Raw genomic sequence first — 22,259 nt, 5'->3', positions numbered from 1 at the left:
TTTAATTTTGCAGAAGGACCATAATTTTGGAAATTCTTTGCCCCGCTGCTCAATTTGTTTAAGAATTTCTGCAGCAGAGTTTTTAAGGTACATGGGTTTGTAAACTTAAAGGAGCAAATCCCACTATATGTTTCACTTGATTCATAGTCCAGTGCACGCCCAGTAGGTGCTTCATGCACAGAGTGAATCCTTTTTCCACGGGAGTAAGCAACCTAGAGTAATAACCTAAGGCATACAACTGACTAGATACCTCTGGGCTTTCTTTGGGCCATTTTTGTAGGAGCACAGAAGAAATAGAGATATCACCAGTGTGAGTCTGAATGTAAAAAGACTGGGAAGGGTCAGGGTTAGCCAATGCAGCAGCTGCCGTAAGGGCGCGCTTCAATCCCTCAAAAGCCTGTAAGGCTGTTCCTTCTACAGTTACAGGGGTAAAATCATCATCAGCATGTTTCAATAAATCATACTGTGGTTTAGCCAAATAAGCAAATTCTTCAATAAATTCTCTGGAAAAATTAATAAGACCCAAAAATTTTCTGAGCTCAGTGATGTTAGTTGGTATGGGGACAGCCTGAATAGCTTTAACCCTGTCATGCATGGGTTTCTTTCCTTCTGCTGAGACAGACACACCCAGAAATTTAACCTCTGATTTCATCAATTGTACTTTATCTAGACTCATTTTGAGTCCTGCCTCTTGTAAAGCCTGGCAAACATTTTCAAGGGTTTCTCTGTGTTCACATTCATCGACAGTTTGAATCAATAAATCATCCACATACTGAAAGACTTTGTCTCCGTAACCAAGGGGTTCTAACACCTGAGCCAATGCCTGATGGAAATACACAGGAGAACTGTGAAATCCCATGGGCAACCGCGTGAACAAGTATTGCACATTTTCAAAAGTGAATGCGAAGCGGAGGGCAGATTCAGGTGTTAGGGGTACTGAGAAAAAGCCATTTGCAATGTCCAAACAAGAAAATACTTTACAATCACTCCTCAGCTGTGACATAACTTCAGGGACAGATGCAACAAGGTGAGCAGCTGAGGGAGTGTACTTATTTACAAGTCTCAGGTCTACTACCATTCGAAAACTGCCATCTTCCTTTTTTACAGGTAGAATAGGACTGTTACATGGAGAATTACCTTTCACAACAACACCTTGTTTCTCCAATTCACTGACTGCAACCCTTATGTAAGGGATTGCGTCCTCAGGAATACGGTACTGACGCTGGAAAGGTGGCAGTTTTTCACCATCAATTTTAACCTGAGTTTGCATTAACCCACAATCAGTTTTCTTTGAGATCCACAATTCAGGGAACTTTTGCTTCAATTCATTCTTTAAAGCATCATTGTCAACATTTTCAACATTTTCACCAATACATGCTCCGAAACTAGCAATGGGTAATTTATGACTCTCCTGATCTTCCTCCTCTACAGGGACAATTACAGAACAGATAGTGGCTTCTTTGTTCCACCACAAGACTTTGTTACATAAATCAACAACAATTCCCATTGCTCCCAAAATATCAGATCCCAAAATAGTGTGCCGTAACTGTGGGTTTACCCAAAAAGTGCATCGAAGACCCCTTTGCTTTGATCCCCCTGTGTCCTGAAATCTCAGGTTTACTGGACGACTTTTAACAGCTTGAATACAGGAGCCTTCGAATCCCACCAATGTTGTGGTCTCAGGCAGTCCAGGGGGTGACTGCAATTTGTGTTGTGTTATTGAAACTGAGGCTCCTGTATCGATGAGGATGTCTTCCCAAGGCAGCCCCTCTATTCTCCCTCTGACATAAGGTCTACCGTCCCTGCCCAGGGAAAGAGGGGCAAGGAGGGTGAGGGGAACAAGGGGAGCACTCCATCAATCAGTGTTACCTGCGGTGGGAAGCCCGAAAAATCCATCATCCCCATCTGGACACGGCTTCCGTCCAACAGCTGCCACCTCCGCCCCAAAGAGATCCTTAGTCAGGGTCCGGTCCTCATGTTCCCGCAGCTCCTTAATCAGCGGAGCATAGGGACGAGGAGGAGTGACCCCTCTCTGAATAGCATGGACCTCCGGGTGCGGATGAGTGAAAGTCATTGGGGAGGGAGCAGGAGCAGAAGGCTCCTGTGAGACTGGGTTAACCATTTGAAGACCGTTGTACTGCTGATACTGCCTAGGGTCATGCACTGCTGGATACGGAGGTCTAACTCCTAAAGGTGGTCTAGAAAACTCCCGGGGCCGTTGGGGGTTAAAGGGTTCCCGGGGTTCTCGGGATATATGCCTTGGCACAAAGTTGGGACAAAAACGTTTAAAGTGTCCCAACTGTCCTCAAAAATAACACAAGGGAGGACCTCTCATGGGATCCCATGGGGGCTCTGCCAAACGGGACCTGCCCATTCTCGGCAGCTGCGCATACCCCCCCGGAACTCCTGGCCTCCCTGAATCAGTAGATACACCCCAAGGTGAATGGTACGCAAAAACATTGGACTCATCACCCTTCACCTCGGACTGCATCGTCCTAACAAAACACTCCCTTACCTTCCTCCCAATTAGGCAAATTTTTAATAAATTTAAGATGGATCAGGGACATTTGGTCAGGGATATTTTTCTCGGGGTTGAAGCAGCATCACACCTAACCTAGGATCTGCATGTGCTGGAGCTGTTGGGACAATATATCTTTCCTCAACTGTGTCTGCATAAGCTGGAGCTGTTGGGACACTATATCTTGTTATGTACTACTTCACTCATTCTCCTAACTCTTCTCCATTCTACACCTGTATTTACATCAGCACTGTGTCTCGAAGCTGCAGTGTCCATCTGTGACATAACTGCTCTCAGCTGCTGCTGCTCGCACCCCTCCTCTCTGTGCTTCCGTGCTAGCTCCTGCATCTCGCTCAGCTTTTCTGATCTCTCCCTATACGCTGCCCCTCCCCGGGTGATCATGTTAACATATTGTTGTGTAGACTGCCTATCAAGAGCCTGATCAAAAGTTATGACTGTCTTACACAAAACCGATACATGGCTATTAGCTTTCCCTAGCGAACTCTTTCTATCTAGTTCCCTGTTCTCTGTGGTAAACCATCGCATACAATTTAGCCACGTGGTTTCCACATTAACCCCCTCCAGCTGGGGTGTGCCAGCATATTTCTCTGCCTGCTTCCGTAACCACTCCATATTTAAAGTGGTCTACAAGGACGAGTTTTACTCTGTTCTAGTATCAACAAATGCAATTTAAGCAAAGTTAGATACTCACACCTCTCTCAGATGGAAGACCTCGCTGCAGCTTTTTTGGGGTCGACCAGATATCAAAAAGAGGTGCAGCCGTGATTCCAGCCTCACTCGTTAGCTTGCCAGGCATCTCCCCATGCCCTTTTAAAGCTTCTTGCTACCGGGCACAAAAAAATTCTCACGTCCTTGTAGATAGCTCCTTCTTAGTTACTCCTCTTTTTATAGTCTTTTTCTTTGTCCGTGGTTTTCTTATAAAAAAATCGGGCAGGCGGTCTCGGAGCGATCACGAGAGGTTCTCCTTCAGGCTGGCTTCCTTTGATCGGTTTCACGTGTGGCCACACGCGTTTCTTTTATTTTTTTTCTTCACTCTTCCAACCTCAAACTCTCATCTGCAACTTCTTCCACAAAGGTTCTTCTGGAGGCCGCTCTCCGGAGCTGCTCCTCCTGGCTGGCTCGCCACTTGTAAGAAAATGTTCTTATCGGGAGAGTTGGAAGAGCCAGATAAAACTGCAGACAATTCTTCTCGAAGCTGAGGTTGAAGTTTATTCGGAGATACACGGCAAAACAGATACAGAATAACAGAGGAGTCGGAATATGCGGGCAAAAACAGGAATTCAGACAGGCAGAGATTTGCTAGGAGGTCTAGCGGTGATAAGGCTCTGTGCCCTGGCCATGGTGAGGCACAGTGGCATGATGGCGATGGAATGGCAACAAGCAACAGTAACAGGAGCTTCTTATACATTATGAGAACAAAGAAAGCTGCATTTTGCCGCAGAAAGGCGTCCATAGTATAATTTTGAGGCATACATAAGGTAATCCACATAAATAGGTATTTTACGATATAATGATATATAATATGACCCTTTTAATTTACTTTTCGTTACACGATATTAAAGACCCATATAAGTCAGGATTATGTATGGCTATTGCCTTCAATCTCATCATCGTCTCCAGTCTAGGTCCATAAATTCTTACATCCTGACATTTTAACTACTCTACACTTCGCTACCACACTATCACGTATAAGCATACTGACCATATATTTGGTGACCTATTCCCCTATTGATCCAATCTTCCTCTATGCACATCTACTGAAGTTGGTAAGAGACATGATCTCATTTTCCATCCTCCATTTAGTACATTTTATTAGCTCTTTTGTAAAAGTTGAATCTTCTCTAACTTTCAACAAAATAGCTGCTAGAGACAACATGGCCGCTCAGTATATTATGGCTAACCATTCTCTTACAGTCATTGGTCACTTTGAGTGCAGTTTCAGTCGAATGTAGGGGGCGGAAGCCGGACTGTGAAGGGTCGAGAAGGGAGTGAGTGGAGAGGTAACGGGTAAGGAGGGAGTAAACTAAGCGCTCCAAAAGTTTAGAGATGAAGGGGAGATTGGAGACTGGTCTGTAGTTGTTTGTGCAGGATGGGTCGAGAGTGGGTTTCTTTAGTAATGGAGTAACGATGGCGTCTTTGAAGGAGGATGGGAAAATGCCCGAGGAGAGGGAGAGATTAATGATTGCAGTTAGGTGAGTTGTGACGACTGGAGAGAGAGACTGGAGGAGATGTGAGGGAATGGGGTCGGTTGGGCATGTGGTCGGACGAGAAGAAGAGAGGAGTTTGGAGACGACTTCTTCTGTGATGGGATCAAATGTGGAAAGTGAGCCAGGGGAGATGCAGGAAGGGAGTCACAGCACTTGGTGGCTGGGAGCATATTTCCTGACGGATATTATCTATTTTTTCTGTGAAGTGGGAGGCCAGGTCATCAGCACAAATGTCTGTGATGGGGGCTTGTGCTTTTGGCCTGAGGAGGGAGTGAAAAGTGTTGAAAAGTTTCTTGGGGTTGTTGGCTAGTGAGGAGATCAGGGTTGTGAAGTAGGTCTGTTTGGCGAGGTGAAGGGCAGCGTTATAGGTTCTTAACATAAATTTGAAGTGGATGAAGTCTTCTGGTGTGCGGGTTTTTCTCCATAGGTGTTCAGCACTCCTACAGCATCGTTGGAGAAGTCAAGTTTGCTTATGTGAGCCAGGGCTGTTTTACTCTGTGCTTGGAGATTCTGAGGGTGATCGGAGCTACTAGGTCAATGGTGCTTCTAAGAGTGTCGTTGTAGTGATGAACAGCCAGATCAGGACAGGAAAAAGAGGAGATTGGGGACAGTGATGAGTGTAGGGAGTCTGAAAGTGTCTGAGGGTTAATGGCTTGTATATTTGTGATTGTGTGGTAGGTAGGAGTGAGCTGGGGTGGGCGAGGATTTGTGAGCGTGAAGGAGAGAATGTTGTGGTCAGTGAGTGGAAGCGGTGAGTTATTTAGGCGGGAGATTGAACAGAGCCGGACAAAGACGAGATCAAGGGTGTTACCGTTCTTTTGTGTCTCAGAGGTTGAAAGCTGCGAGAGGCCTAGAGAGGTGGTTAGTGATAGAAGCTGGGATGCAGATGTGGAAATAGGGCTGTTAATGGGGATGTTGAAGTCTCCCAGGATAAGAGTTGGTAACGTTGAGGACATGAAGTGTAGCAGCCAGGCAGAAAAGTGGTCAAGGAAGTGGGTGGGTGAGTCTGGGGGCCGGTATATGACCGCCACTCTGAGGGAGAGGGTACGGAAGAGCCTGATGGTGTGGACCTCAAAAGAAGGGAATGAGAGTGATGGAACTTGGGGGGGGATGACCTGGAAAGTGCATTGTGGGGACAGGAGTATGCTGACTCTAATACCAAGTCTGTTTGTGGGTCTCGGGGAATGAGAGAATTGTAAGCCACCATAGGAAATGGCAGCAGGAGAGACAGTGTCAGAATCCTGAATCCAGGTTTCAGTGAGGGCCAACAGATTAAGAGAGTTGTTCATAAAGTAGTTGTGCAGGAAAGGAAGCTTGTTACAAACAGACCGTGGATTTCAGAGGGCACAGTTAAAAGATGGAGATGAGGGAGTGCAAGTAATGATGAGGTTTACGCACTTGTCAGGAGGAATTTTGGTCCACTCTTCTTTGCAGATCATCTCTAAATCATTAAGATTTTGATGCTGTTGCTTGGCAACTCAGAGCTTCAATTCCCTCCATAAGTTTTCTATGGGTTTAAGGTCTGGAGACTGGCTAGGCCACTCCATGACCTTAATGTGTGTCTCTTTGAGCCGCTCCTTTGTTGTCTTGGCTGTATGTATTGGGTTATTATCTTGCTGAAAGACCCAGCCATGACCCATTTTTAATGTCCTGGCAGAGGGAAAGAGGTTGTCACTCAGGATTTTACGGTACATGGCTCCATCCATTCTCCCATTGATGCGGTGAAGTAGTCCTGTGCCCTTAGCAGAGAAACACCCCCAAAACATAATGTTTCCACCTCCATGCTTGACAGTGGGGATGGTGTTCTTTGGGTCATAGGAAGCATTTCTCTTCCTCCAAACATGGCGTCTTGAGTTAATGCCAAAGAGCTAAATTTTTGTCTCATCTCACCATAGCACCTTCTCCCAAACACTCACAGAATCATCCAGGTGTTCATTGGCAAACTTCAGATGGGCCTGCACATGTGCCTTCTTGAGCAGGGGGACCTTGTGGGCACTGCAGGATTTTAAACCTTTACAGGCGTAATGTGTTACCAATGGCTTTCTTGGTGACTGTGGTCCCAGCTGCCTTGAGATCATTAACAAATTCCCCCCCCCGTTTAGTTTTAGGCTGATCTATCACCTTCCTCATGACCAAGAATACCCCACGAGGTGAGATTTTTCATGTTACCCCAGATCCCAGATTGATGTATATTGAGAGTCATTTTGTATTTCTTCCATTTTCTTACTATTGCACCAACATTTGTCTCCTTCTCACCCCGCATCTTGCTTATGGTTTTGCAACCCATTCCAGCTTTGTGCAGGTCTATGATCTTGTCTCTCACATCCTTATAAAGCTCTTTGGTCTTGCCCATGTTGTAGAGGTTAGAGTCTGACTGATTAATTGAGTCTGTGGACAGGAGTCTTTTATCACGGTGACTATGTAAGACAGCTGTCTTTAATGCAGGTAATGAGTTGATTAGGAGCGCCCAACTGGTCTGTAGGAGCCAGAATTCTTAATGGTTGGTAGAGGATCAAATACTTATTTCTCACTGCAAAATGCAAGTACATTTTTATAATTTATACAGTGTGATTTTCTGGATTTTATTTTTGATATTCTATCTCTCAATGTTAAATTAACCTACCCTTAAATTTATAGACTGTTCATGTATTTGTCAGTGGGCAAACTTACAAAATCAGCAAGGGCTCATATATTTATTTCCCCCACTGTATATGTCCCCTTTATCTCCTAATTACTTATCTACCACATGGCTATAAGAAGTCATTTTTGGTAAAAGGGGTATACTTACATCTAGAGTTGATATTGTGATTACCCTCTAGAATGGCTTTTACAGCATTTCTAAGGCACTGTGTATCCTCTTTATCTGCAGGGTGTAGCTGGACCTCGTGGGGAGACAGGCAGAGATGGACCTTCAGGCCCACCAGTGAGTTAATTCCTAAAATGGTTTGTTGAGATTAGAGAAAAAAATGTCTTTTTCCGTAAAAAAATACCCCGTTGTCTATAGACTGTGTTGCAGCTCATACTCATTCTTTTGGACATGGATGACCTGCAATGCCGTAAAACAACTTATGAACAGAAGTGTTGCAATTTCTTAGGTGGGAAAAGAAAGACTTTATTCCCAAAATAGAAGTTTTTTTCTATTTCCAGGATAGGTGATAACTTACTAATCACAGGGGGGTCCAATGACTGACACTCAGCAATGTCAAGAAAATGACACTGGCACCCAGTAACCAGGCTCTGCAGCCCCATATTGAATAGAGCAGATATGCACATATTGTACACAAACTCTCTTCTGTTCATTGTCCATGGGACTGCTGGAAAAGTCGACCACTGTCCTCCGCTTCGTCCACCAGTCCCATAAACAATGAATGAAGCTGAGGTTAGGCATGTGCATGTCTTTATCATGTAAGACAGGGCTGCAGAGCACAGATCACAGGTTCCAATGCCGTAATCTCAGGACCGCTGAGACCCCCACAATAACCCTTTAACTTTCAGACTTCACATACAGTTTTCTGTCAATTAACACATGCATATTTTTTCTTTTTTTTATTCTAGGGTCTTATTGGTAGACCAGGTCCAGATGGGGAGCCTGGGCCCTTGGGAGAAAGGGTGAGCAGATCCATATAGACAAGTGCAAAAGGGACTTTCTTTTTCCCAACCATACATCTCCTGTATCCTTTCCCATTAATACAGTGTATGTAGGTTACACCTCCTAGACTGACAGATGTGGAGAACCTGTGTGATAAGGCATCTGCTGGCCTCTGCATCTAAGGTGACAATGAACGGAGAGATGGCTGCGTATGTGCAAGCACTCTCAACTGTTGGCAGTCAAGTAGAAAACCACAGACAGCTTCTCAATGTACAGTGTCCGCAAAAAAAAATCTTTACACTTGTGCTACAAAAAAAAAACTTTACATGTAAAATCCCCGTCATAATTTCTCTTCTTAAAAGTACACATAATGAGGAAGATAATCAAAAACTAATGGCAAAACTGACTTACGTATGCATATGGTGATAAAATGTAAGGGTGAGATGATGAAATACTAATTGTAACGAAATACCCACAAAAAAACACTTGAATATTAAGATTTTGTGGTTTTGTTGAATTTGTAAAGATTTTTTTGCCGGCACTGTACTTTCTATGCCTGGATGTAGCAGCTGAAAGCCACCTCTCCAGGCGTATCAGGAGACCCACGTTCACTAAATACATCGCAGTGGTGTAACCTGCATCTACACACTTTTTTAACCCATTCAGTGACGTTGAGATTCCCCTTTAATGCTGTGTTGTTTATGCACTTTGGGAAAATGCATAACTATTAAACTATTAATATCTGATCTGCTATTCACTATCTTATAGGGCTTCACAGGAAAGCATGGTATTGAAGGACCCCAAGGACCTGTGGGCATGTATGTAAGTGTATAGGGTGTTACCTTTTAGTGCATATATTTTTTTTAATAAAGACGAAGGGATGTGACTAAAGGGTCCTCCGATCTTATGGAAGTAAAGTTTAATTATTGTGTAAAGAAAAATTCTGATCTATTTGCTACCTTTGAATTTCAATATCTTACCAATTTTCAGATATCTACTGGTGCTTCTCACAAAATTAGAATATCATCAAAAAGATAGTTTATTTCACTTCCTCAATACAAAAAGTGAAACTCATATTATATATAGTCATTACACACAGTGATCTATTTCACGTGTTTATTTCTGTTAATGTTCATGATTATGGATTACAGCCAATGAAAACCCAAAAGTCATTATCTCAGTAAATTAGAATACTTAAAGGGAATCTGTCACCCCTTTTTAGTGATATCATGTAAAGATATCACCCAATTGTGCGTCCCATAAGGATTCTTTTAGGATTTTTTATTCCCCCCGACCCCACACCTTTGATGCAAAAATACCTTTGTTATCTTGGTGAAGAGGTATGCAAATCGCCGCGGTCCGGTCCCATGGGCGTGGCTTAGTCGGCTTCTTCCACCACCACCCCCTCCTATGCCCCGGAAGTGTGATATCATTAAAAAGGGGTGACAGATTCCCTTTAATAACACCAGCTTGAAAAATGATTTTAAAATCCAAAATGTTGGCCTACTGAAATGTATGCTCACTAAATGCATTCAATACTTGGTCTGGGCTCCTTTTGCATCAATTACTGCATCAATGCGGTGTGGCATGGAGGCGATTAGCCTGTGGCCCTGCTTAAGTGTTATGGAAGCCCAGGTTGCTTTGATAGCAGCCTTCAGCTCGTCTTCATTGTTGGGTCTGGTGTCTCGTCTTCCTCTTGACAATACCCCATAGATTCTCCATGGAGTTAAGGTCAGGCAAGTTTGCTGACCAATCAAGAACAGTGATACTGTTGTTTTTAAACCAGGCATTGGTACTTTTGGCAGTGTGGACAGGTACCAAGTCCTGCTGGAGAATGAAATTTCCATCTCCAAATAGCTTGTCAAAAGAGAGAAGCATGAACTGCTGTAAAATTTCCTGGTAGAGGCTGCTCTGATTTTGGTCTTGATAAAACACAGTGGACCTACACCAGCAGATGACATGGCTCCCCAAACCATCACTGATTGTGGAAATTCACACTAGACCTCAAGCAGCTTGGATTGTGTGCCTCTTCAATGTTCCACCAAACTCTGGGGCCTTAATTTCCAAATGAAATGCAAAATTTACTTTATTCTGAAAACAACACCTTGGACCACTGAGCAACAGTCCAATTTTTTTTCTCCTTGTCCCAGGTAAGATGCTTCTAGTGTTGTCTATTGGTCATGAGTGGCTTGACACAATGAATGCGACACTTGTAGCCCATGTCCTGGATACGTCTGTGTGTGGTGGCTCTTGAAGCAATGACTCCAGCAGCAGTCCACTCATTGTGAATTTCCCCCAAATTTTTGAATGGCTTTTTCTTAACAATCCTTTCAAGGCTGTGGTTATCCTGGTTGCTTGTGCACCTTTTTCTACCACACTTTTTCCTTCCACTCAAATTTCCATTAATGTGCTTGGACACAGCACTCTGTGAACAGCCAGCTTCTTTAGCAATGACCTTTTGTGGCTTACCCTCCTTGTGGAGTGTGTCAGTGACTGCCTTCTGGATATCTGTCAAGCCAGCAGTCTTCCCCATGATTGTGCAGCCTACTGAAACAGACTAAGGGACTTTATACAACACTTACGAAGCTTTTGCAGATGTTTTTTGTTAATTACTGTATCCTAATTTACTGAGATAATGACTTTTGGGTTTCTTTATCACTTCATGGGTGTATGCTGCTGTCGCTAAGAGACTGACACTAGGCAAAAAAATGAAACAATAGCTCCTCCTCCGCAGTATACTCCCACCGACAGGAACAGAGTACCTCAGTGTAAGCTTAGTGTTTGTAGGAGGCAGACCTGGATATGTTCCCAGATCCGCATTATCCTTTTCTGATTCCCTGTTGTGTTTTTATTAATCTTTTTCTTTTGTCTTTCAGGTTCCTTTCTTTTAGGGTAACAGGGTGTAATGTCTCATCCTGTTTTCCCGTACTTATGTGACCGAGAGAGCAGTGTGGTGTCACCCACATCACCCACTCTCGGGCCCGCAAGACACACCCCTGTCACCTTTACTGGTACTTCAGGGTGATTCCTGGTGGCCGGTCCTTGCCTTTTCCCCACCCCACCCCTCTCCCCAGAGAGGGCTGAGCGGAAGACGGTGGTCACTAGCGGTGGCCTTCCCCCTTCTTGTAAGGGGTTGATGTCATCTTCTGCACCGTCTGGAGATGGTGCAGGAAGGAGGATCCCTGATTCCAGTGACCCTTGCCCACCCGAGGGCTTCTGATGCTATCCTCAACGCTACAGAGGAACCGGAACTCACAGCAGAGTTATGTCTCCTTCCTTTCCCTCTGCAACTATAGGCATCATGCCCGGGAACATTGCACCTTCATCGCAACGGGACAGGGCGGCGTTAGTAGATGGAACAGCCACGACGATTTTTCCCATGGCCTATCTCAGTGCTTTCGGGCACCCTCCCTCCTTTTGCTGGTCGCACCCCTTCCCGGTTTGTCTATGGCCAATCACCGTCACGCATTTCAATTGCGAGCTCTTTCCATCCAATAGGAGGTTTCTTCCTCTTCTTCTTCTCAGTCTGGCCACGCCCCCGCAGTGCGCACTTTTTCAACATGTTTTTCTGCTCCTATCACAGAGCTTCTCCTTCCTGGCTTTTCACTCCCCCAGCGTGTCAGCCAATCAGAGGGGGACTTTCGTTTTCACCGGCCGGTAAATCTTCCTGTCTGTTCACGCCCCCAGTGTGTCAGCTAATAGAATGCTTGCTTTCTCTTTTACCGGCCGGCAGTCTACAGTGCATTAGACGTGTGACAACATCAGCTTCTTTATACCACCATATCCTGCGCATCTGACCTGCGGACACGCTGCACAGGGTGACACAGCCATCCACAGTTTTTTCTGCTGGTTGTCGCTGGCATCGGGTGGGCTCTGCTCTATTTATCTTGGCTCAGCAGTATTCCAAGGCTAGACTTATGCCCAAGCCTGGAGAGGCTTCTTTTTGCCTCTCTAAACCTACTGTGATTAATTACATCAGTGCCCTTTGCAAAATAAAGTGTTCTTCAGGCTAGCCTTCCCTTTTCTGCCTGACCTGCAGTCCTTCCACCATGTCTGCCCCACAGGAGCCCCCTAATGACCTGGATAAGAGGACATCCCTCCCTCCGGAGTGGGCTGTTGCCATGTCATAGTCGATCTCCGACCTGACAAAAGTATCACAGTCCAGGTCCTGGAGTGTCTTACACATTTGTCTACCGCCTCTCACAGTAACTCGCGCGCACCTGACCACGACCTTCGCAGGGACAAATCGGGTTCAAAGCAAAGAAAGCGGGGTCTTTACAGTTCTTCCTCCAGTTCTCCGGGTCTATCTGCATCCGCCAGGACGTATTCCCCACCCCATGCCCCCTCCTTGGAGGTGGCTTTTGGGTCAGATGCGGATTACCAGTCTGAGTCTGAGTCCGATACAGATCAGGTCTCAAAAATGCAGGATATGGACAATAGCCTTATCTTGGCAATTACCCAAACCCTGAATTTAAAGGAGGACAAGGCATCTGCTCAGGAGCACTCCGTTTCCTTCAAACGGGTAAAATGTCCTTCCCGGAATTTTCCCAATCACAGGAAATTTGAAGCAATTAAGTCTAAACATTGGGAAAACCCTGAAAAACATTTCCCGGGAAGGAAGCAGCTAGATATTCCCTATCCCTTTAGCCCAGACCTCATTGGCAGATGGGCAGAGTCACCTAATGTGGATCTGCCGGTTTCTCGCCTGTTTTCTAAGACAGTCTTGTTTTACCAGATCTTCAAGATTCTACGGATAGACAGATTGAATTCTTAGCATTTGAAACAGCTGGCCTCCATCTGTCCAATTTTTGCCGCCTCCTGGGTTACAAAAGTCCATGTCTGCCTGGGCAAGAATGCATCATCAGAGTATCCTAGAGGCAGATCCTCCGGATGAGATGGCAGATTTGGCAGACCAGATTGCCCATATTGGCAAATATCTCCTGACCACCTCCTTGGATGCAGACTGCTGTTTTGCCAGGGATAGCAGCAACATTGTTGCTATACGCTGCATTCTCTGGTTGAAAGCGTGGAATGCAAATCCACCATCAAAAAAGTTCCTAACTAGCCTTGCCTTCCAAGGCTCTAGACTTTTTGGGTCCAGATTGTATCAAATAATTTCCAATGCTACTGGCGGGAAAAGCACCTCACTTCCCCAGTCCGATCCTTAATGTCCTTTTAATTGGAAAAGGTTGCTTCAATTTAATTCCTTTCAGCCCTTCTCTTCTTCAGGGTTTTCCTTCCACCAGGACCGCTCTTCTGCCCAAGGAGAAAGGAAGAAGCAGTCTTTCAAACCAGCTCCTCATTGGCGACCAGAGGGTCGCTCTTCCATGCCTTCAGGGTCTCGCGTCAACAGGTTGTCCACGGCGTGATGGTTCACCCCCACCCGGGAAGCTCTCCAGGGTGGGGGGCCGCCTTCTATTCCGGGAAGCATGGTTGTCTGTGTTCAATGATGCCTGGATCAGAGAGATAGTGACTTCCGGTCAGGGCTGCCAATAGGAATTTCGGGGCCCCATACTGGTAAAATTTTCAGGGCCCCCTTGAGACTCCGCCCAGGCTCCACCCCAGCCCCGCCTTCACCCCTCAAACTATCCAAAGTCCCGCCGCTATCGCTTGGAAAAACTCCACTTCTTACCAATCACACATTAACAGTTCCCATCACCAGATTACACATATAGCCTGCAGCTTTTGTTTTGGCCAAAAGATTTTGTAAGTCGCCACCATAACACGGTAGCCTCTTTTGGCTGTGCCCTAAACTACTGTAACTTATTAAATATTGTTAAAATATGTGATACAAATTAGGTATATTTTTATTTTTCAATTTTTAAAATGACCAATAATATCACATACAAGGGAAAAATACCACTGCACCATGTCCAGACCACATAGTGACCTATAATACCACACAGAAGGAACAAATACCGCCAGACCATGACCAGACCATATATTACCACCACAGTGACCGAATAATATCACATACAAGGGACAAATACCACCGCACCATGACCAGACCACATATTATCACCACAGTGACTGAATACTACAATACTGATCAGTAGTAAAAAAAAACATGATACTATCACCATAAGTGCCATTATACACAGGAGATCTGTACTTAGTATGCAGTGTCTGTGTATAGGTAATACAGTGATCAATGACATTATACACAGGGCCTCTATACAGTGTATAGTGTCAGTGTATAGGTAACACATTAACTCACCAGTGACGTCTCTAGGTGAAGTCCTTCATCTTTGTTTTTCATCTTTCATCCAGCACAGACCGCCATCACATCTTCCAGCCAGGGCTCGTCTCTGCAGGAAATAACACAGTTACCTAGAGCTCCACTTGCAAAACACATGACTTATTTTTCCCAACTTCTACATTACATCACATGAAGAAAAAAAGGCGACATAGTGTCGCTCTACAGAGTAACAGTACCTCCCCCCATTTAAAACAGTATACTCAAAAAATAAAATAAATACATCACTACAGTAATAATATCCCTTAATTAGACCCTGTGGTAATAATATCCCCCATCATAGCCCCCGTGTGTCTCATTCCTGGCTTCAGCCATACGTTCTCCCATCTCACCCTCATAAGTATCTATTCTGCCCCATATGATCTCCCCATCCTGCCCCATCTGTCTCCATCGTATCCATCCTGCCCCATGATCCTGCACGATCTGTCTCCAACCCTGCCCCATCTGTCTCCAATCCTGCCCCCAGTGTCTCCAGTCATGCCCCCATGTCTTTGATCCTACCCCTGTGTCTCCAATCATGCCCCGTATCTCATTCTGCCCCTTCCTGTGTCTCACTGTCACATTCTGCCCCCATCGTGTCCAGCATTCTGCTCCCATCGTGTCCAGCATTCTGCTCCCATCGTGTCCAGCATTCTGCCCAATCGTGTCCAGCATTCTGCCCCATCGTATCCAGCATTCTTCCCCATTGTGTCCAGCAATCTGCCTCATTGTGCCCAGCATTCTGCCCCATCATGACCAGCAATCTGCCCCCATTGTGACCAGCAATCTGCCCCATCGTGTTCAGCAATCTGCCCCATCGTGCCCAGCATTCTACCCCATCGTGTCCAGCATTCTGCCCCATTGTGTCCAGCATTCTGCCCCCATAGTCACCAGCATTCTGCCCCCATAGTGTCCAGCATTCTGCCCCATCGTGTCCAGCATTCTGCCCCCTCGTCACCAGCATTCTGCCCCCATCGTCACCAGCATTCTGCCCCCATCATCACCAGCATTCTGCCCCCATCATCACCAGCATTCTGCCCCCATAGTGTCCAGCATTCTGCCCCATCGTCACCAGCATTCTGCCCCCATCGTCACCAGCATTCTGCCCCCATAGTGTCCAGCATTCTGCCCCATCGTCACCAGCATTCTGCCCCCATCGTCACCAGCATTCTGCCCCCATAGTCACCAGCATTCTGCCCCCATAGTCACCAGCATTCTTCCCCCATCGTCACCAACATTCTGCCCCCATAGTGTCCAGCATTCTGCCCCATCGTTACCAGCATTCTGCCCCCATCGTCACCAGCATTCTGCCCCCATCGTCACCAGCATTCTGCCCCATCGTCACCAGCATTCTGCCCCCATAATGTCCAGCATTCTGCCCCCATAATGTCCAGCATTCTGCCCACATTGTGTCCAGCATTCTGCCCCAATCGTGTCCAGCATTCTGCCCCCATCGTCACCAGCATTCTGCACCCATACTGTCCAGCATTCTGCCATCTGCCCCGGGCCCCCCGCTCTCAATAAATGAAAAAAAAAAAACACAAGCTCTTCTTACCTGGCCGCGGTCCAGCGGCGAAGCTCCGGGCGTCCCTCCATGCAGAAGTGCGCGCTCGCCGGCGACTGACAATGACGTCAGACGCCGGCGAGGTGCGCGCTGCGGTGGACGTCAGCTGCCAGCCTCTGATTGGCTGGCGGCTGTTAACTATTGACGTGCGGGCCCGCATGTCAATAGCGATCATCTGCCGCAGCGCCGAGGGCCTGGGTTAGCGTGCCAGTAGGGCCCGGTGAGCAGAGGAGACTGGGCCCGATGCGGGCCCCCTCTGCCCACCGGGCCCCATACGCCAGTCAGGGCAGTAATGCCCTGATGGCGGCCCTGCTTCCGGTTACAAAATTGACTTTTCTCTCCCCCAGGAAGAGGTTTCTTTTTGTTTCGCCCGCCGAGACTCCCATCTCAAGCCCCAGGGATTCTTCAGGCCATCTCTTCTCTACTACGCACAGGAGTAATCATACCTGTTCCCTGAAGAATGATTTTCAGGGTTCTATTCCAGTCTTTTAGTAGTCCGGAAGAAAGATTTTTGACCTCAAGCGATTGAACCATCACGTTCAGATCCGTCATGGAACGGGAAGAATTTCTTCACTCTGTAGACATTCAGGATGCTTATCTTCACATTCCCATTTGTGTTCAGCATCAGATATTCCTACGGTTTGCGATTCAAGAGGACCACTATCAGTTCACAGCTCTTCCCTTTGGCCTGGCCTCTGCCACCAAAGTATTCACAAAGGTCATGGCAGTGGTCATGGCCATCCTTCGCTCCAAGGGGATTCTCATAATCCCTTACTTGGACAATCTTCTTATCAAGGGGCCGTCCTGCCAAGACTGCGACCAGAGCCTTCAGATCACCTTGGACACTCTGGTCCATCTCAGCTCGCTTGTCAACAGAGATAAGATCTTCCTGACCACAGTGTTTCTGGGCATCAGGTTTGACACGGCTTAGCCCATGCATTCCTTCCACAGGATAAGTTTTTCTCCCTCTGCCAGGGGATCAGCACTCTAAAGCCACCAGTGCCTCTCCCCATACAGTCATGGATGAGGATTCTGGGGAAGATGATTGCCGCCATGGAAGCTGTGCCTTTTGCCCAGTTCCATACCCATCCTCTTCAGCTGGCCCTCTTGTCTGCTTGGAACAAGAGGACCGTCTCCCTGGACCGTCCCGTGCTTCTGCCTCTCAAGGTGAAGGTGAAGCAGTCCCTGAGTTGGTGGACGCTATCCGCCTCAGTCCTGCTCGGAAAGTTCTTCCTCCCTCTCCGGTTGAAGGTCATCACCACTGATGCCAGTCTGCCAGTCTTATCTTAATCACACAGCGCAGGGTCACTGGAACTCCCAAGTAGCCGCTCTCATCTTCAATCTCCTGGAGATCAGGACAATTTGCCCTTCTCCCCTAGCAAACCCTCCTCGCAGGCCAGCCAGTCGGCATACAGTCGAACGCTTGCCGTGGCTTACATAAACCATCAAGGTGGGACTCGCAGAAAACAGGTTATGGTCTCTCAACCCCCCTGTTTTCAACCAGATATGTCAAAGAAGGGGCACACCGGACGTCAACCTGATGATGTCTCAGATGAACCACAAGGTTCCTCAGTAAATAGACAGGTCTCGGGATCCGCTAGCCATCGGTTGCAATGCTATAGTAATCTCATGGTCCCAATTCCAACTGCCTTATCCTTTTCCGCCTCTCCCCTTGATTCTGAGAGTCGTGAAATAGATAAAGGCGGAAGTCCATTCAATACATTCTGTCTTCTCTCCTGTCATGGAAAGTTGCCTTCTTAGTTGCCATTACGTCCATCAGGAGAGTTTCTGAGTTAGGAGCATTGTCCTGCCGTTCTCCATTCCTGATTCTACTTCAGGACAAGGTAGTTTTCAGACCCGTTCCTTCCTGCTTGCCTAAGGTGGTCTCTTCATTTGACATTAATGAAGACATTGTCCTTCCTTCTCTATTTCCCTCTCCGGTCCATCCCCTGGAGAAGTCCCTCCACAAGTTGGATCTGGTCAGAGCTATCTGAGCCTACCTCTACCTGCTTTTTTTCGCCTCTCTGGTGCCCTATTTGTCATCTCTGAAGGTCATCATAAGGGGTTCCCAACTTCCAAGTCCACTTTTGCCCATTGGATTCATTCGGCAATATTGGAGGCATACCGCGTTCAGGACAAACAGCCCCCTCCAGGGGTAAAGGCTCACTCCACCCAGGCAGTGGGAGCTTCCTGGGCAGTTCATCTCCAGGCTTTGGCTTTACAGATTTGTAAAGACGTGACCTGGTCATGTTTGCACACCATTGCCAGGTTTTACAGGGGATCATACCCATGCCTCTGCTGATGCAGGCCTGAGAAGGAAGGTGCTGAAGGTGGCAGTTACGCACTGGCCGACCTAAGTCTGTTTCCTTTGCATTCTTTCTGTTCCCACCAGTGGGACTGCTTTGGGACGTCCCATTGTGTCCCCCAATGAAGCGATAAAGAAAGAGGGATTTTTGGTACTCACCGTAAAATCTCTTTTTTGGACTCTTCATTAGGGGACACAGCACCCTCCCTAACTGTTGTACCGCTATTGGGCATACGTGCCTTTGTTGTTGGGTTGGTACATATGTTGAGTTTTTGGTTGCTTCTCCTACTGCTTTAACACTAACTGAGATGAAGAGCTATTTTCCTTTTCTTGCCTAGTGTTAGCCTCCTAGCTACAGCAGCATACACCCATGGTTACCTGTGTCCCCCAATGAAGGCTCCAAGAAAGAGATTTTACGGTGAGTACCAAAAATCCCTCTTTTCATTTGCTGTAAGCCATAATCATCAACATTAACAGAAATAAACACTTGAAATAGATCACTCTGTTTGCAATGACTCTATATAATATGAGTGTCACAATTTCTATTGAATAACTCAAATAAATTAACTTTTTGATGGTATTCTAATTTTACAAGAACCACCTGTATAAGCACAAATCTTTGTTCTTTTCTAAGGTTTGCAATGATATATTGGTGCTGGAGTCCAGGTTGTTTGACTGACAGAGGATTTTACAATGTGCAGTGATGGTCTTTGATGACCTGACGTCTCAAAAGTTACAGCTAAAGGGAAAAAATATAATAACATAAGCAAATATTCTATGCTCCTATAGTTCAGATGTCAGGACTCTATAATATATACCACTTTAAACTGTGGAGAGTTGGAATATTATTTTGATTTTTTTTCCAGGGTTTCCCCGGCCCTTCTGGTCAAAGAGGTCGAACAGGATACCCCGGTGAGAAGGTATGCATTAAAGGGAACCTGTCATGTTGAAAACGGTCTCTGATGTGCAGGCTGGATATTATTGAGCCAGTGGAGCTGATCAGATTGCTATACATATTTATGGGCGAAGTTTCCTTAAAACTTTCCTTAAAACTTGTCTGCATGCAAGTCCAGAGGGTGGTCCTATCAGTGGTTGACACTCTTCCTTTTATGACTGCATGCAGAAATAGCCGTCAATCACTTATTAGGACCACCTGCAGGACCCATGTACATACAAACATGATGAATTTCATAGAATCATAGAATGTTATAGTTAGAAGGGACCTCAAGGGTCATCATGTCCACACACTGCTCAATACATTAAAAATTAAGTTATACAGAATTCTTTCCATGAAACATATATTGATCTAGAAAATTCTCAGCACAGAATGTTCGGGCTACACAGGCTCTAGAACCGCTATTTGGATAGGAAGATTTAATGGATAAAATTACACATAAGTAAAATATTAAAAACTAAAGGCAGCATAAGAAGAACATTAGAAACTCTAGGCAGCAACTTGTCAGAGGAACTTAGCGCAGTCCCCTTTCCCTGCTTCCCCGATAAAGGGGATTCTGCTGCTTCCCTGAAATGCATTTCTGCCAAGAGTTTCTACCATTATTCTTCAGTTGCCTAGTAAAAAATGCACACAAATGAGGCTTGCCTAGGACGCAGTTCACACAAGTACGTGTGATGCACAGTGTCTGGCATACAGCCTATCAATGACGCCCATACTATTAGATGAGGCGGGCTGTCCAGCACTATATGACTGCAACCCATAAGGACAGATGCCCCAGTTCACTGGCATCCTATAAAAGCCTCATTTGTGTGCAGTTTTTACTAAGCTGCCACCCCCTCCATGAATTGGTAAGTTTGTGAGTGGCTGCTTCCATCAGTACTTTGTACCTGTGCTGCCCCCACCTTTATCATGGGGGTCTGCTGCATCTTGCTAGTGCATTTTGTATTCTGACCTAATAAATCCACAAGACTGACCGCACAGATGTCCTGCAATCCCATTTCATGTCACCAAGAAATATAGTGACGCAGCCATATCAGACAGCCCCCCCCTTGGTCATGTCATTTGATGTCACTCTTCATCACACTGATCCAAGGGTTAAATGATTGGAACTGGAGATCCTTCCAACCCCACCCTGATCCTGGCATTTACAGCAAGTGCCATGCTGGCATTAGATAATGGAGCACCCACTCCAGGGCAGCACCCGTAGGACTTATTCTATGGTGCTGTAATACCAAGGAAATGAAGCCGCTAATCACTGTCATAAGAAGGCATGTTGGCAGTTTGTAAGGGGTTTTGCACATGTAAACCTCACGTTTCTTACAGAACATACACATCAAATAGGTAACTAGCTGTGAAAGATGCAAAATAGATCATCTGCTTTAGATCCCCCTTATATTCCTATTAGTGCATATTTAGGTCATATTAGGGAGTACTCTCAATTAGCCTCGGGGTGTCCATTGTTTTCATCCGATCCTAATTCATTCCACTTGGCCCTTTCTTTTAACTGCGGGATCTGCAATGCTTTGGTCGGTCACTACCTTAATGCATCAATCCTGCCGTATTCATGAAACAAACTTTTATCTATAAAAACTCAGTCTAATAATGAGACTCATGAAATTATATGGAATGATTGATACACTGAGGATTCCTGTACGTACATGGGATTGTGAATATATATCAATGATTATTTTGACTTTTTCAGGGGGAGATTGGTCCTCCTGGAATGCCAGGACCTCCAGGAAAAATTGGCCCTAAGGTATATGCATAATACAATAGATTATTATTAGAATTCACTGTATGCACTGTTTGCATTATATTGTCTAATGTCAGGTAAAATGATAAACCAGGCTGCCTGGTTTCTCTGTAGTATATTAATCATCTGTTTCTTTTTAATTACCGTAGGTACTTCTTAGTTTCTGTACTTTGGAAAAGTTTTTTTTTTTTCATTTAATCTGGTTACTCTTATTTAGGGACCATCTGGTACTCAAGGAGAAAGAGGACCCCCTGGACCACCGGTAATACAACTACTTACAGGGCTTCTCCACTGCTATATAAATTAAACATAAAGGGCTCAGAGTAGAAAAAAACTCATTGTGTGCTACCAGACCCACGCTGCTCTTCCACACCCCTAAGGCCGGGGTCACACTGGCGAGGAATACGGGAGAGTGAGAGGCGCTAAAAGCACGCATTACACATGGACCAATGATTCTCTATGGGGTCCCTCGCACCAGCCGTATATTTCTCCTCCGTATCCTACGCTCCGTGCCACTCGCTGCATGCTGCGATTGTCAGCGTACTACGGCCGTAATACGCCAATGCAAGTCTATGGGTGCGCAAAAAATACGGATTACACACGGACCACACATGTGACTTGCGAGAAATATGCACCAGGTGTCTTTTAGCAAAGGTGGCAATTCAGTGTGCTATACATTAAAATCACACTGACAGGTTTACTAAAGAAAGAATAGATATAGACACATAGACTACATATATATATATATTATAATATATATATATGCATTCTATGTGTGTATATCTATTCTTTCATTTCTTTATTAAAACTGTCATAGGGCTCCATTATATGTCCATTTTGCAAGCCTGCGAGAAAATCTCGCCATACGGATGCCATACGGATTACATACGGATGCTGACATGCGCAAAATACGCAACCACACCTTGATTACGGATGACATACGGAGCACTATTTAGGGGTCTGTCATCCGTATTACGCATGTAAAATACGGAGCGTATTTTGCGCAGGTTAGTGTGACTCCAGCCTTACAGTGTTCCCCGCTAGTTTCCTGGACTCAACATCCTACGGGCGGTGTCATGTGAACCCTGCGCCCAATCAGTGGTGGCTGATTG

The 22,259-nt window shown here is 45.8% G+C and overlaps 1 protein-coding gene across 4 annotated transcripts in view; it reads left to right on the top strand.

Moving 5' to 3' along the window:
• LOC141046640 (uncharacterized) overlaps positions 1 to 22,259 on the top strand; it is a 445,193-nt gene that overhangs the window by 371,311 nt on the left and 51,623 nt on the right. For all 4 annotated transcript variants that reach the window (XM_073541183.1, XM_073541182.1, XM_073541184.1 and 1 more), the window contains exons 32-37: positions 7,616 to 7,669; positions 8,302 to 8,355; positions 9,104 to 9,157; positions 19,306 to 19,359; positions 21,097 to 21,150; positions 21,365 to 21,409. In XM_073541183.1, coding sequence (XP_073397284.1) covers positions 7,616 to 7,669; positions 8,302 to 8,355; positions 9,104 to 9,157; positions 19,306 to 19,359; positions 21,097 to 21,150; positions 21,365 to 21,409 — 315 coding nt within the window. The remainder of the gene's footprint in view (positions 1 to 7,615; positions 7,670 to 8,301; positions 8,356 to 9,103; positions 9,158 to 19,305; positions 19,360 to 21,096; positions 21,151 to 21,364; positions 21,410 to 22,259) is intronic.

The sequence above is a fragment of the Dendrobates tinctorius genome, unplaced genomic scaffold (genome assembly GCF_039654945.1).
Source record: "Dendrobates tinctorius isolate UK_male_01 unplaced genomic scaffold, ASM3965494v1 ptg000120l, whole genome shotgun sequence".
Taxonomy (NCBI): Eukaryota; Metazoa; Chordata; class Amphibia; order Anura; family Dendrobatidae; genus Dendrobates; species Dendrobates tinctorius.
This window is presented reverse-complemented; position numbering and strand designations above follow the sequence as displayed.